This window comes from Camarhynchus parvulus, unplaced genomic scaffold, assembly GCF_901933205.1.
Source record: "Camarhynchus parvulus unplaced genomic scaffold, STF_HiC, whole genome shotgun sequence".
Taxonomy (NCBI): Eukaryota; Metazoa; Chordata; class Aves; order Passeriformes; family Thraupidae; genus Camarhynchus; species Camarhynchus parvulus.
In genome coordinates, this window is record NW_022148270.1 from 171,262 (window position 1) to 183,503 (window position 12,242).

The window sequence follows — 12,242 nt, forward strand, 5'->3', positions numbered from 1 at the left end:
CGAAATCCCCTGAACCCCAAAATCCCCCACAGCACCCCTGGGGGACCCCGAAATCACACTGAACCCCAAAATATCCCACAGCACCCCTGGGGGACCCCGAAATCACACTGAACCCCGAAACCCCCCACAGCACCCCTGGGGGACCCCGAAACCACACTGAACCCCAAAATATCCCACAGCACCCCTGGGGGACCCCGAAATTCTGTGAACCTCAAAACCCCCCACAGCACCCCTGGGGAACCCCAAAATCCCCTGAACCCCAAAATACTCCCAGAGCACCCCTGGGACACCCCAAAATCAGCCTGAACCCCCAAATCCCCCTGGGACAGATCCATGACCCCCAAATCCCCCCTTTGGGACCCCCACAAATCCCCCTGACCCTTCAGACCCCCTCCCCAATTTGGGTTCCTCCTCCACATTTTGGGGTCCCCCCCTGTATTTTGGGGTATCCCCCTCTCTTTGGAATCTCACCTTGTTTTGGGGTCCCTCTCCCCAGTTCGGGGTCCCCCCACACCCTTTGGGGTCCCTCCCCATTTCAGGGTCCTCCTCCCCAATTTGGGGTCCCCCCTTTGGAGTCCCCCCTCCCCAGTTTGGGGTCCCACTGTCCCCATTTTGGGGGTCCCTCACCCTCCCCAATTTGGGGACCCCTCCCCATTCCAGGGTCCCCCTTCCCAGTTCAGATCCCCCTCCCCATTTCGGGGTCCCCCCTCCCCAGTTTGGGGTCCCCCCCTCACCAGCGGCCGAGGGGAGGCTCAGCCCCAGCAGGGCCCCAAAGGAGGCGTCGGCCCCGCCCTCCTCCTGCTCAGGCCCCGCCCCCAGCCCCGCCTCTGGGGGGCGGGGCCACAGGTTCCCTAAGGGTGGGGAACTTGGTGAGGCCACGCCCACAGCCCCCCCAATGACCTCGGGGTGACCCCACCCCCATGACCCTCCTGTGACCCCCCCCATGACCTCAGAGTGACCCCACCCACTATGACCCCCCCTGTGACCTCACCATGACCTCAGGGTGACCCCCAAAGTCCCCATCCCCCACCCCATGACTCCAAGGCGACCCCACCTTCTGTGACCCCCCGTGACCCCACCATGACCTCGGGGTGATTCCATCCCCTGTGACCCCCCCTGTGACCCCCTGGTGACCCCACCCCCTGTGACCCCCCATGATCCTGAGGTGACCCCACCCCCTCATGACCCCGCCCATAAATCACTCGGGAGCCAACACCTCCCTGTGGGCGTGTCCTGTACTGGCCACCCCCTCAGGGTGACCCCGCCCCCACCCTGTGACCCCACACCGCCCGCGTGGGCGTGTCGCTCGTTGGCCCCGCCCCCCCGGTACTCACGCGCCAGGAGCCGCGCGCTGGGCCCGGGCAGGGCGGGCAGCGCCCCCTGCGGGCCGGGAGGAGCCCGCGAGGCGTTGGGGGCGCGGGGGCGCAGGGCCGGAGGGGGTCCCCGGGCCGGGGGGCAGGCACAGCCTGGGGGAGGGCGGGGTCAGCCAGGCCCTCATTAGCATCTCATTAGCATGGGGAGGGGGGGGGCGGGGCACGTAACTCACGCGTGGGCGGGGTCGGGGCGCAGGGGCGTGGCGCAGGGACCCCGCCTGCAGCGCCAGCAGCGCCAGCAGCAGCCCCGCGGGGCCCAAGGGGGCGGCGACCGCGCGCACGCGGGGCGGGGCCAGAGACCCCGCCCCCAGCAGCGCCAGCAGCCCCGCCCCGTAGCCACGCCCGTTGTTGAGGCGGCCCCAGCGGCCACGCCCAGGAAGCACCGCCCAGCCGGGGCTCAGGTACACCTGGGGGAGGGAGGGGACACAGAGGTGATAGGCTCCGCCCACCCGCCACACCCACTGCCGTGCTTTTTTGGCCACACCCATTGTCCCACCTTGCCTCCACTCCAGCCACGCCCCTCCCACCAGCAGCACTTCAGCCCTGCCCATCCCCACCCCTTCCCGGCCCCACCCTTCCCCATTGGCCCCGCCCCTCTCACCAGCAGCTGCTCAGTTCCGCCCACCGGCATTAGCCACACCCTGTTAGCCCCGCCCATTCTTAGCAGCAACAGCTCAACCCTGCCCATCCCATTAGCCCCTCCCCCCGTGACTCACCAATAGCAGCTCGGCCCCGCCCAGCGCCACCGCCCATCCCATTAGCCCCGCCCCCATTAGCCCCGCCCCCCGTGGCTCACTCACCAATAGCAGCTCGGCCCCGCCCAGCGCCACCGCCCATCCCATTAGCCCCGCCCCCATTAGCCCCGCCCCCCGTGACTCACCAATAGCAGCTCGGCCCCGCCCAGCGCCGCCGCCGCGCACGTGAACGCCGCGCTCAGGAAGCCGCAGACCCCCACGGCCCCGCCGGCCTCGGGGCCCAGCGCCCCCGACAGCAGCGACAGCGCCCCGCCCCCTGCGTGACGTCACGGGGCGCGGTCAGCGCGGGCACGCCCATGGGTGGGGTGGGGGAGGGGTATCCCAGCCCATCCCCCGCTCACCGGGGTCCAGCCCGTTGGTGGCCACGGCGCTCAGGGACACGGCAGTCAGCAGCATCTGCGGACAGAGTGACGGCCACTGACCGACTGACCACTGAGCGACTGACCGACTGACCACTGACAGACTGACCACTGACCGACTGACCGACTGACCAATGACCAACTGACCAATGATATCCCTGACCACTGACCAATGACTGACTGACCACTGACCCTGCTGACCACTGACCAATGACCCCTCTGATCTCTGACCGCTGACCACTGACCATTGACCACTGACTGACTGACCACTAACCTCTCTGACCAATGACCACTGACCGCTGACCACTGATCTCTCTGACTGCTGACCATTGACCACTGACCCCTCTGATCTCTGACCACTGACCGCTGACTGACTACTGACCGACTGACCCCTGACCCCTCTGACCGCTGACCCCTGACCTGTGACCCCTCAGACATCTGACCTCAGCCCCCACAAAGTACCCAGAACAGGACCCTGACCCCAGGTGTGTCCCCATTCCCCAGGTGTCCCAGGTGTCCCAGGTGACTCACGCACGCCCCCAGCAGGACCCCGATGGCCGCTGTCCCCAGGACAGCTGTGTCCCCAGGTGTGACCCCAGGTGTGTCTCCATGTTCCCAGGTGTGTCCCATGTCCCCAGGTGTGTCCCCATGTCCCCAGGTGTCCCAGGTGACTCACGCAGGCGCCCAGGAGCACGCCGATGGCCGCTGTCCCCAGGACAGCTGTGACCCCAGGTGTGACCCCATTCCCCAGGTGTGTCCCCAGGTGTGTCCCCATTCCCCAGGTGTGTCCCCAGGTGTCCCAGGTGACTCACGCAGGCGCCCAGGAGCACGCCAATGGCCGCTGTCCCCAGGACAGCTGTGTCCCCAGGTGTGTCCCCATTCCCCAGGTGTGTCCCCAGGTGTCCCAGGTGACTCAGCCGCAGCGCCCCAGGAGGTGCCCAGGCGGGCGCTGGGGACAGCAGGGTCACTCAGGAGTCACCCAGGTGTCCCCAGGTGTGTCAGTCACTCACCTGTGCAGTGCCACAGTAGCTGCGGACCAGCCCCAGCAGACCACTGACAGGTGTGTCCCAGGTGTGTCCCAGCTACCCCAGGTGTGTCCCAGCTACCCCAGGTGTGTCACTCACCTGTCCCCAGGTGTGTCAGTCACTCACCTGTGCCGTCCCACAGTCGCTCTCCGGGCTCAAGGCGCTGTACAGGTGTGTCCTAGATGTGTTCCCAGGAACCCCAGGTGTGTCCTACCTGTGGTCCTGGGTACCTCAGGTGTGTCACTTACCTGTGCAGTGCCACAGTCGCTGTCCGGGCTCAGGGCACTGTACGGGGCTGTACAGGTGTGTCCCAGGTGTGTCCCAGGTGTGTCACTCACCTGTCCCAGGTGTGTCACTCACCTGTCGGGTGCCGCTGTCGAGCTCGGCTGACGGGGCTGTACAGGTGTGTCCCAGGTGTGGCGCCCAGTCGCTTCGGGGCGCAGGGCTGTACAGGTGTCCCAGGTGTGTCCCAGGTGTGTCACTCACCTGTGCGGTGCCGCAGTCGCTGTCTGGGCTCAGGGCGCTTGCAGGGGCTGTACAGGTGTGTCCCAGGTGTGTCACTCACCTGTCCCAGGTGTGTCACTCACCTGTGCGATGCCGCAGTCGCTGTCCGGGCTCAGGGCGCTGTACGGGGCTGTATAGGTGTGTCCCAGGTGTGTCCCAGGTGTGTCCCAGGTGTGTCACTCACCTGTGCGGTGCCGCAGTCGCTGTCCGGGCTCAGGGCTGTTGCGGGGCTTACAGGTGTTCCAGTGTTCCCAGGTGTTCCCAGGTGTGCCACTCACCTGTGTTCCAGCCGCTGTCCGGGCTCAGGTCGCCCCCACAGCACGCGAGGACGGGTGGCCAGCTCCTCCTGGGAGGGGGCGGGGTCAGGGGCGGGGCCACGGAGCTCAGGGGGTGGGGCTAAGGAGGGAGGGGCTCAGGGGGCAGGGCCAAGTTAGGTGGGGCTCAGGAGTGGATCAAGGGGGGTGGGGCTCAAACGTGGACAGACTCGGGGGTGGGGCTAAGGAGGGAGGGGCGCAGGGCAGTGGGTGGGGCAAGTCTGAAAAGGGGAGGGGCTAAATAGGCACGGAAGATTGGGGTGGGGCCAATGAGGGTGGGGCTCAGGGTTGGGCTGAGGGGGCGTGGTCTTGCTATAAATGGCAGCAGGCACTTGGGGAGGCACTGTGGGTGGGCGGGGCCAAAAAGGGGCGTGGCCTCATGCGGAATATTAATTGGGTGGGACTAATTAGGGGTGGGGCTTGGGGTGGGCGTGGACTACCACAGTGCAGGGCACTAATGAGGTGTGGCTAATTAGGGGGTGGGGCTTTAGGGGGTGTGGCCTCACAACAGAGTATTGGGCATGTGGTGGGTGGGGCTAATGAAGGGGCGGGGCTAATTAGGGTTGGGGACTGCAGGGGGCGTGGCCTCACCTCAAACAGCGCCAGGGGCCGCTCCCCCCCCACCCCGCCAGGATTGGGAGGGGCGGGGCGAGACCTGGCCCCGCCCCCTGTGCCCCTCCCGCGCGGGGTGGGCGTGGTCTCGGTGGGGGAGGGGCTGGAGTCGGAGAGGGGGGGCCGGGAGCTGGAGGGGGAGGGGGGCTCGGGGCTGCTGTCCGAGGGCTCCGCCCCCCGTGCCGGCCACGCCCCCGGCACCGCCATGACGTCAGAGGGAAGACTATGACGTCAGAGGGGCGGCGATGACGTCACCATCGCGGCACCTGTGGGAGGAAATCTCTGGATTCAGAGGGAAAATTCACGGAAAATTCATTTCCAAGGAAAATTCACAATTTTGAGGGTTTTGGGGGGGGAAGGAAATGAAAAATTTTTAAGGGAAAATCCACGATTTTAGAGAGAAAATTCACATTATTGGAGGTGCAAATGCTGGGTTTGGGGAGAAAAATCCACTTTTTTTGGAGGAAAATACACCTTTCTAGAGGGAAATCAGCAATTTTGGAGGGAAAATTCAAATTTAGAGAGGAAAAATCCACATTTTAAAAAAGAAAATTGTCCATTTTGGAGGGGAAAAAAACCATTCCAGACAAAAGATCAATTTAATATATCCTCACTTTAAAATATCCTCCTTTAATATACCCTTATTTAAAATATTCTCATTTTAGAGCAAAATCTACAAATTTTGAGGGAAAGCCAACATGTTTAGCAGAAATATCTGCTTTTTGGGAGAGAAAACTGAAATATTTAGAGGAAAAATCAAAACCGTGAAAGGAAAAAATCCCTCTTTTGTGGAAAATCATTATTTTTGGAGAGAAAATGGAAATTTTGGGGCAAAATAGAGATTTTTGTGCATGCCAAGAAGTGTTTGGGGAGGAAAGCGTAATTTCAGAGAGAACTTCATTAATTGTTTGGGAATAGAGAGAATTTTGGCAGGGAAAAGGGACATTTTAGGGGAGAAATTGGAATTTTGGGGGGAAAACACAGGTTTGGGGGGAAAAAAGACAATTTTCCCTTGGAAAAGGTATTTTTTGGAGAGAAAATTAATTTTGGAGAGGGAAATATTCTTCTTTTTTTTGCTGGAATAAAAGGAGGTTTGGGGTGGAATCAGAAATTTCCAGAGGAAATGAGCCATTTTGGGGCAAAATAGGCATTTTTGGGGAAATAATTTGGGGCAAAGTTGCGTTGTTTTGAGGGAAAATAAAAAAATACATCAACGTTTGTAAAATATAAAATTGCATATAGAGAGAAAAATTAAAGAGCAGATCTTAGCGAGGACGGAGAAACTCAGAGATGGAAAAATTCCAATTTATGGCAAAAATTGAGGGGAATCAGGGCGGGAAAAGTCCAGTTTTGGGACAGAAATGTTTATTTTGGGATTGAATTCATAACTTTGTGGTTTTTTTGAGAGGGAAAAAAGGGATTGGAGGGGAAAAAATTGAAAATTCGAGGGGGGGGTCAATGAATGCTGGGGAAATTACTCAGCTGGATGGGAAAAATGGGGAAATTGGGGTGGAAAATTGGAAATTTGGAGGGGAAATGGGGGAATTTGTGGGGAAATTGGGAATTTTAGGGGGAAATGGCCCCAGTAAAATCCCCATTTGGAGCCAGCCCCCCTTTTTGAGGACCAAATTCCCAATTTTGGGGTCAAAATCGCATTTTTTGAGACAAATCTCCTCGTTTTGGAACCAACCCCTGACTTTTTGAGGCAAACCAGCCGCTTTTGAGGGCCAAATTCCCCCTTTAGAGAGCAAACCCCACCTTTTAAAACCAAACTCCCCCTTTTTGGTGTCAAACTCCCCTTTTTGGGTTAAACTCCCCCATTTTTGAGGCCACCCCTCCCATATGGCCCAAATTGCCATTTTAGGAGCCAAATCTCCCTTGTTGAAGATAAACACACCCTTTTGGGGCCTAAATTCCGTATTTTTGTGGTCAAATTCCCTATTTTTGGAGCCGAATTCCCCATATTTAGTGCCAAACCCCACCTTTTTGGGGTCCAAACTCCTTTTTTTTTCATTCCAATTTCCCCTTTTTGGGACCAAACTCTCCCTTTGGTCACCACCATTCCACTTTCCGGGTGATTTTTCCCGTTTTTGGGTCAAATCCCCCATTTTTTAGACCCAACCCGCACTTTTTGGAGCGACCCCACCCTTTTTGAGGGGCCCAAATTCACTTTTCCAGGTGCCAACCCCACCCTTTTTGGGGCCAAACTCCCCCTTTTTGGGGCCAAATCCTTCCCCTTTTCTGGCTCCATCTCCCCCCCCTCCCTCAGCCCCTCAATCCGGCCCATTTTGGGTTAAAATTCCCCAATTTTGGGTTCCCCTCCCCCCCCCGTTCCGATCCCGCCGGTACCTGAGGGGGGGCGCGGGGGTGGGGCCGGCGCGCGCTGCACTGGCCACGCCCCCTCGCGCGCGCTGCCGCAGGGGGCGGGGCGATGCAGGGGGCGTGACCAACCAAGGGGCGTGGTCCGGGTAAAGGGGCGCGGCCTTGAGCCCGCTTCGGGGCGTGGTTCTGCTGACAAAGAGGCGTGGTTTGTTGAAAGGGCGTGGCTTTGTGACTCCTCCCACCTGGTACCCCCAAACCCAAAGGTGAGACCACCCAGATCCGCCTGGATTTAAAAGAAAAATTAAAAATATCAGAGTGAAAAAACCATAGTGTTAGTGGGAAATCAATATATTTGTAGGGAAAATGAGAATTTTTTGGGGCAAAATCCATACTTTCAGTGGAAAATCAGTATTTTTGCAGGGAAAATGGGAGTTTGGGGGCTGAGACTGTCTGGATTTATAGGAAAAATCAAAAATTTGAAATTTTAAATCCATATTTTTAGTGGGAAATGAGTGTTTTCACAGGGAAAACGGGAATTTTGAGGCAAAATAGAGGGTTTTGGCCAAGCTGAAAAGTGTTTGGGGAGGGAAGAATCATTTCAGGGAGAATCTGGTAATTTTAGGGGATATAGACAATTTCGCCAGGAAAAAGGGACATTTTAGGGGAGACATTGGAATTTTGGAAGCCTATGAGGGGTGGAAATGGAACCTGTGAGGGGAATTTGGGGGGAAACAGAGCCTGTGAGAGAAAAATGGGGGAAAATGGAGCCTGTGAGGGGAAAATAGGGAAAAATGGGGGGAAATGGAGCCTGTGAGGGGAAAATGGAGGGTAATTGAGCCTTTGAGGGGAAAATGGGGGGAAATGGAGCCTGTGAGGGAAAAACTGAGCCCATGAGGGGAAACTGGGGAGAAATGGAGCCCGTGAGGGGAAAATGGGGGAAATGGAGCCTGTGAAGGAAAAACGGAGCCCATGAGGGGAAAACGGAGGGAAATGGAACCCTTGGTGGCAAAATGGGGGGAAATGGAGCCCGAAGTGGAAAATGGAGCCCGTGAGGGGAAAATGGAGGGAAATTGAGCCTTTGAGGGGAAAATGGGGGGAAATGGAGGCCTTTGAGGGGATTTGGGGGAAAATGGAGCCTGTGAGGGAAAAACTGAGCCCATGAGGGGAAAATGGGGGGAAATGGAGCCTTTGAGGGGAAAATGGAGCCTGTGAGGGGAAAATGGAGGGAAATTGAGCCTTTGAGGGGAATTTGGGGGAAAATTGAGCCCGTGAGGGGAAAATGGAGGGAAATTGAGCCTTTGAGGGGAATGTGGGGGAAAATGGAGCTTGTGAGGGAAAAATGGAGGGGAATTGAGCCTTTGAGGGGAATGTGGGGGAAAATGGAGCCTGTGAGGGAAAAATGGAGGGGAATTGAGCCTTTGAGGGGAATGTGGGGGAAAATGGAGCCCGTGAGGGGAAAAATGGAGGGGAATTGAGCCTTTGAGGGGAATTTGGGGAAAATGGAGCCCGTGAGGGAAAAATGGAGGGGAATTGAGCCTTTGAGGGGAATTTGGGGGAAAATGGAGCCCGTGAGGGAAAAACTGAGCCCATGAGGGGAAAATGAGGGGAAATGGAGCCTTTGAGGGGATTTGGGGGAAAATGGAGCCTGTGAGGGAAAAACTGAGCCCATGAGGGGGAAATGGGGGGAAATGGAGCCTTTGAGGGGAAAATGGAGCCTGTGAGGGGAAAATGGAGGGAAATTGAGCCTTTGAGGGGAATTTGGGGGAAAATGGAGCCCATGAGGGGATTTGGGGGAAAAATGAGTGGGAAAAATTGAGACTTTGAGGGGGAATGTGGGGAAAATGGAGCCCAGGGGAGGGGAAAATGGAGGGGGAATTGAGCCTTTGAGGGGAATTTGGGGGAAAATAGGGGGGAGCTTGTGAGGGAAAAATGGAGCCGTGAGGGGAAAATTGAGGGGCCTTGAGGGGAATTTGGGGGAAAATTTGGGGGAGCCCGTGAGGGAAAAACTGAGCCCATGAGGGGAAAATGAGGGGAAATGGAGCCTTTGAGGGGATTTGGGGGAAAATTGAGCCTGTGAGGGAAAAACTGAGCCCATGAGGGGAAAATGGGGGGAAATGGAGCCTCTGAGGGGAAAATGGAGCCTGTGAGGGGAAAATAGAGGGGAATTGAGACTTTGAGGGGAATTTGGGGGAAAATGGAGCTTGTGAGGGAAAAATGGAGGGGAATTGAGCCTTTGAGGGGAATTTGGGGGAAAATTTGGGGGAGCCCGTGAGGGAAAAACTGAGCCCATGAGGGGAAAATGGGGGGAAATGGAGCCTCTGAGGGGAAAATGGATGAAAACTGAGCCCATGAGGGGGAAATGGGGGAAAATGGAGCCCATGAGGGGAAAATGGGGGGGAAATTGAACCTTTGAGGGGAAAATGGAGGAAAATGGAGCCCCCGAGGGGGAAAAGCTATCCATCCAGTGATTTTTTTCTTCTTCTTTTTTTCTATTGAGCATTAAACAGCTAATTAGCCAAATACTAGCCATTGTGTTATATAAGAAGTGTTTCATATCTGGTTATGTAGGTATGAAAATTATGATGCAGGTTATACAAGTATAAAAATGCAATTCGGGTTTTATAGGTAGCAGGTTTCATAAATCCATGAGAAGTTTTGATTTGGTTTATTTTGATATTAGATTGCATAGGCACAGGAGATTATACCAATATCCTAAAACATGAAGTGTGTAAGTGTCTTGTAACTTCAATGTAAGCAATATAGCTGTCAATAGAAAATAATAATGTGAAAAAATATGTACTTAAACGATGTGCGGTCATCATAAATTATTGTTTATTATTTCAAGTTACTTTATAGTCTTGGCATCACAGAATCATTCTGACTGGAAAAAACCTCGAGCAGTAAATCTTGTCCCGAGGTTTTTTGCCCCGATCACCGACAAACCCGATTTTTACCGAAAATCCCCCAATTTGCGGCGCCCTTTGCCCCCATGGCGTCCCCCGTTCCCATGGCGACGGGGCGGCCCTATTCCACTCTTCCCCCTGCTCTCCCCAGACTTGGTACATTCCATGCAAATAAGCCCGCTGGCGCCACCAACCCCGCGTTCAAACCGGCGGCCAATAGGAAGCGAGAAGGCGGGGTTACGGTGAAGATTGACAGCAACTGTAGCCTATGGCAGGGCGAGGTGCCATAAAACCGCCGCTGGAAACCGCCGGCCTATCAGAGGCAAGGAGGCGGGGTTAAAGTGAAGATTGACAGCACCTCGAGCCAATCGCGAGGCGCAGCGCTCCGTCCCTCAGCGGCCGCCTCAGCCGCCGCTTTCCCGCCCTCCGGCAGCGGCCCCGGCCCGAACCCCCCTCAGAGCCCCGGGACCCCCTCAGAGCCCCGGGACTCTCCCGGGCCGCCCCGGCCGTACCATGGGCTTCCTGAAGCTCATCGAGATCGAGAACTTCAAGTCGTACAAAGGCCGTCAGATCATCGGGCCCTTCCGCCGCTTCACCGCCATCATCGGCCCCAATGGCTCCGGTGAGTCCCGAGGGGGCTCTCGGGGGTAGGGAGGGGGTCAAGGCCGCTCCGTCATGGTCTGAGGGGTGACCCCGAATTCTTTATACTGCTCTGCTCCCGCTTCCTCCTCCCGCCCTGCCCATGGGGATTCCCCGTTCCATGGGGTCCCTCTTAAATCTTGGAGTCCCCAATAATTCTCCACAGCCCTCCCTCGCCCCCCTCCCTTCACTCTCTGGGGTCCTCCCTCGCCTCTCTCCTCTTCCCCTGGGGTACCCTCTATTCTATGGGGTCTCTCCTAAGCCTTGGGGTTCCCCCCACTCATAGCAGCTCCTCCTCACACCCTGGGGTCCCTCCTCAGCTCTTCTCCTCCATTCCCTGGACTCCCCCCTCACCTCCCCCCTCTTTCCTTGGGGTCCCCCCTCAATTCCCAGAGCTCCCTCCAACCCCACATTCTCTAGGGTTCCTCCTAAATTCCTTCGGTTCCCCCCGTTCCGAGGTCCCCCAATAATTCCCAGGGCTCCCCCCATTTCCTGGGGTCCCCCCTCAACTCCCTTGGATTCCCCCATTCCCTGGGGTCCCCCCTCAATTCCCTGGGGTCCCTGTTTAATTCCCTTGGATTCCTCCCATTCCCTGGGGTCCCCCCTCAACTCCCTGGGGTCCCTGTTTAATTCCCTTGGATTCCTCCCATTTCCTGGGGTCCCCCCTCATTCCCTTGGATTCCCCCATTCCCTGTGGTCCCTCTTTAATTCCCTGGGCTCCCCCATTCCCTGGGGTCCCCCCCTCAATTCCCGGGGCTCCTCCCACCCCCATAACCCCCCGGTGTCCCCCCGAAAATGCCCCGCAGGTAAATCCAACCTGATGGACGCCATCAGTTTCGTGCTGGGCGAGAAGACGAGCAACCTGCGGGTGAAGACGCTGCGGGACCTGATCCACGGCGCCCCCGTGGGGAAACCCGCGGCCAGCCGCGCCTTCGTCAGCATGGTGTACTCGGAGGAGGGCGCCGAGGACCGCACCTTCGCCCGCGTCATCGTCGGTCAGCCTGGGGGGGGAACAACGGGGCTTTGGGGGCGTTTTTGGGGCATTTCGGGGCATTTCGGGGGGGTTTGGGGCTGGTTTGTGGTGGGTCTGAGGGCATCTCGGGGGGTTTTTGGGGTGGGTTTGGGAGCATTGTGAGGGCTTTTGGGGCTGCTCTGGGGGTTTTGGGGTGGGGTTTGGGGGGAGTTCTGGGGGTTTGGGGGCATTTTCGGGGGGTTGGGGGCTGTTTTGTGGTGGGTTTGAGGGCATCTCGGGGGGTTTTGGGGGTGGGTTTGGGGGTATTTCTGGGGGTTACGGTGGGTTTGGGAGCATTTTTGGGGCTTTTGGGGCTGCTCTGGGGGTTTTGGGGTGGGTTTGGGGGGAGTTCTGGGGCTTTGGGGGCATTTTCGGGGGGTTTTGGGGGGTTTGGGGCTGGTTTGTGGTGGGTTTGAGGGCATTT

At 57.6% G+C, this 12,242-nt stretch overlaps 2 protein-coding genes across 2 annotated transcripts in view; one reads left to right on the plus strand and one right to left on the minus strand.

Moving 5' to 3' along the window:
• Positions 1 to 1,497: 1,497 nt before the first annotated feature.
• Positions 1,498 to 5,212, minus strand: LOC115916405 (solute carrier family 12 member 6-like). Its single transcript, XM_030970117.1, has 9 exons — positions 4,922 to 5,212; positions 4,295 to 4,362; positions 4,201 to 4,235; positions 4,078 to 4,146; positions 3,873 to 4,021; positions 2,470 to 2,524; positions 2,254 to 2,384; positions 1,587 to 1,780; positions 1,498 to 1,504 (listed from the first exon to the last, which is right to left on the minus strand). The coding sequence occupies exons 1-9, from the start codon at positions 5,147 to 5,149 to the stop codon at positions 1,498 to 1,500; spliced, it is 936 nt and encodes a 311-aa protein (XP_030825977.1). The 5' UTR covers positions 5,150 to 5,212.
• A 5,339-nt stretch (positions 5,213 to 10,551) lies between these two features.
• Positions 10,552 to 12,242, plus strand: part of SMC1A (structural maintenance of chromosomes 1A) — a 39,561-nt gene continuing 37,870 nt past the window's right edge. The window contains 2 exon segments of the mRNA XM_030970127.1: positions 10,552 to 10,789; positions 11,613 to 11,801. Of these exon segments, the coding sequence (XP_030825987.1) occupies positions 10,681 to 10,789; positions 11,613 to 11,801 (298 nt within the window). The 5' untranslated portion in view covers positions 10,552 to 10,680.

Excerpts from the sequence above, each read along its gene's own strand:
- LOC115916405 (XM_030970117.1), bottom strand. The coding sequence starts at position 5,149 with ATGGCGGTGCCGGGGGCGTGGCCGGCACGGGGGGCGGAGCCCTCGGAC. Across the intron at positions 4,363-4,921 it reads GGCCCCTGGCGCTGTTTGAG|GAGGAGCTGGCCACCCGTCC; the intron begins GTGAGGCCACGC and ends GCCCCCTCCCAG. Across the intron at positions 2,385-2,469 it reads CACCAACGGGCTGGACCCCG|GGGGCGGGGCGCTGTCGCTG; the intron begins GTGAGCGGGGGA and ends GACGTCACGCAG.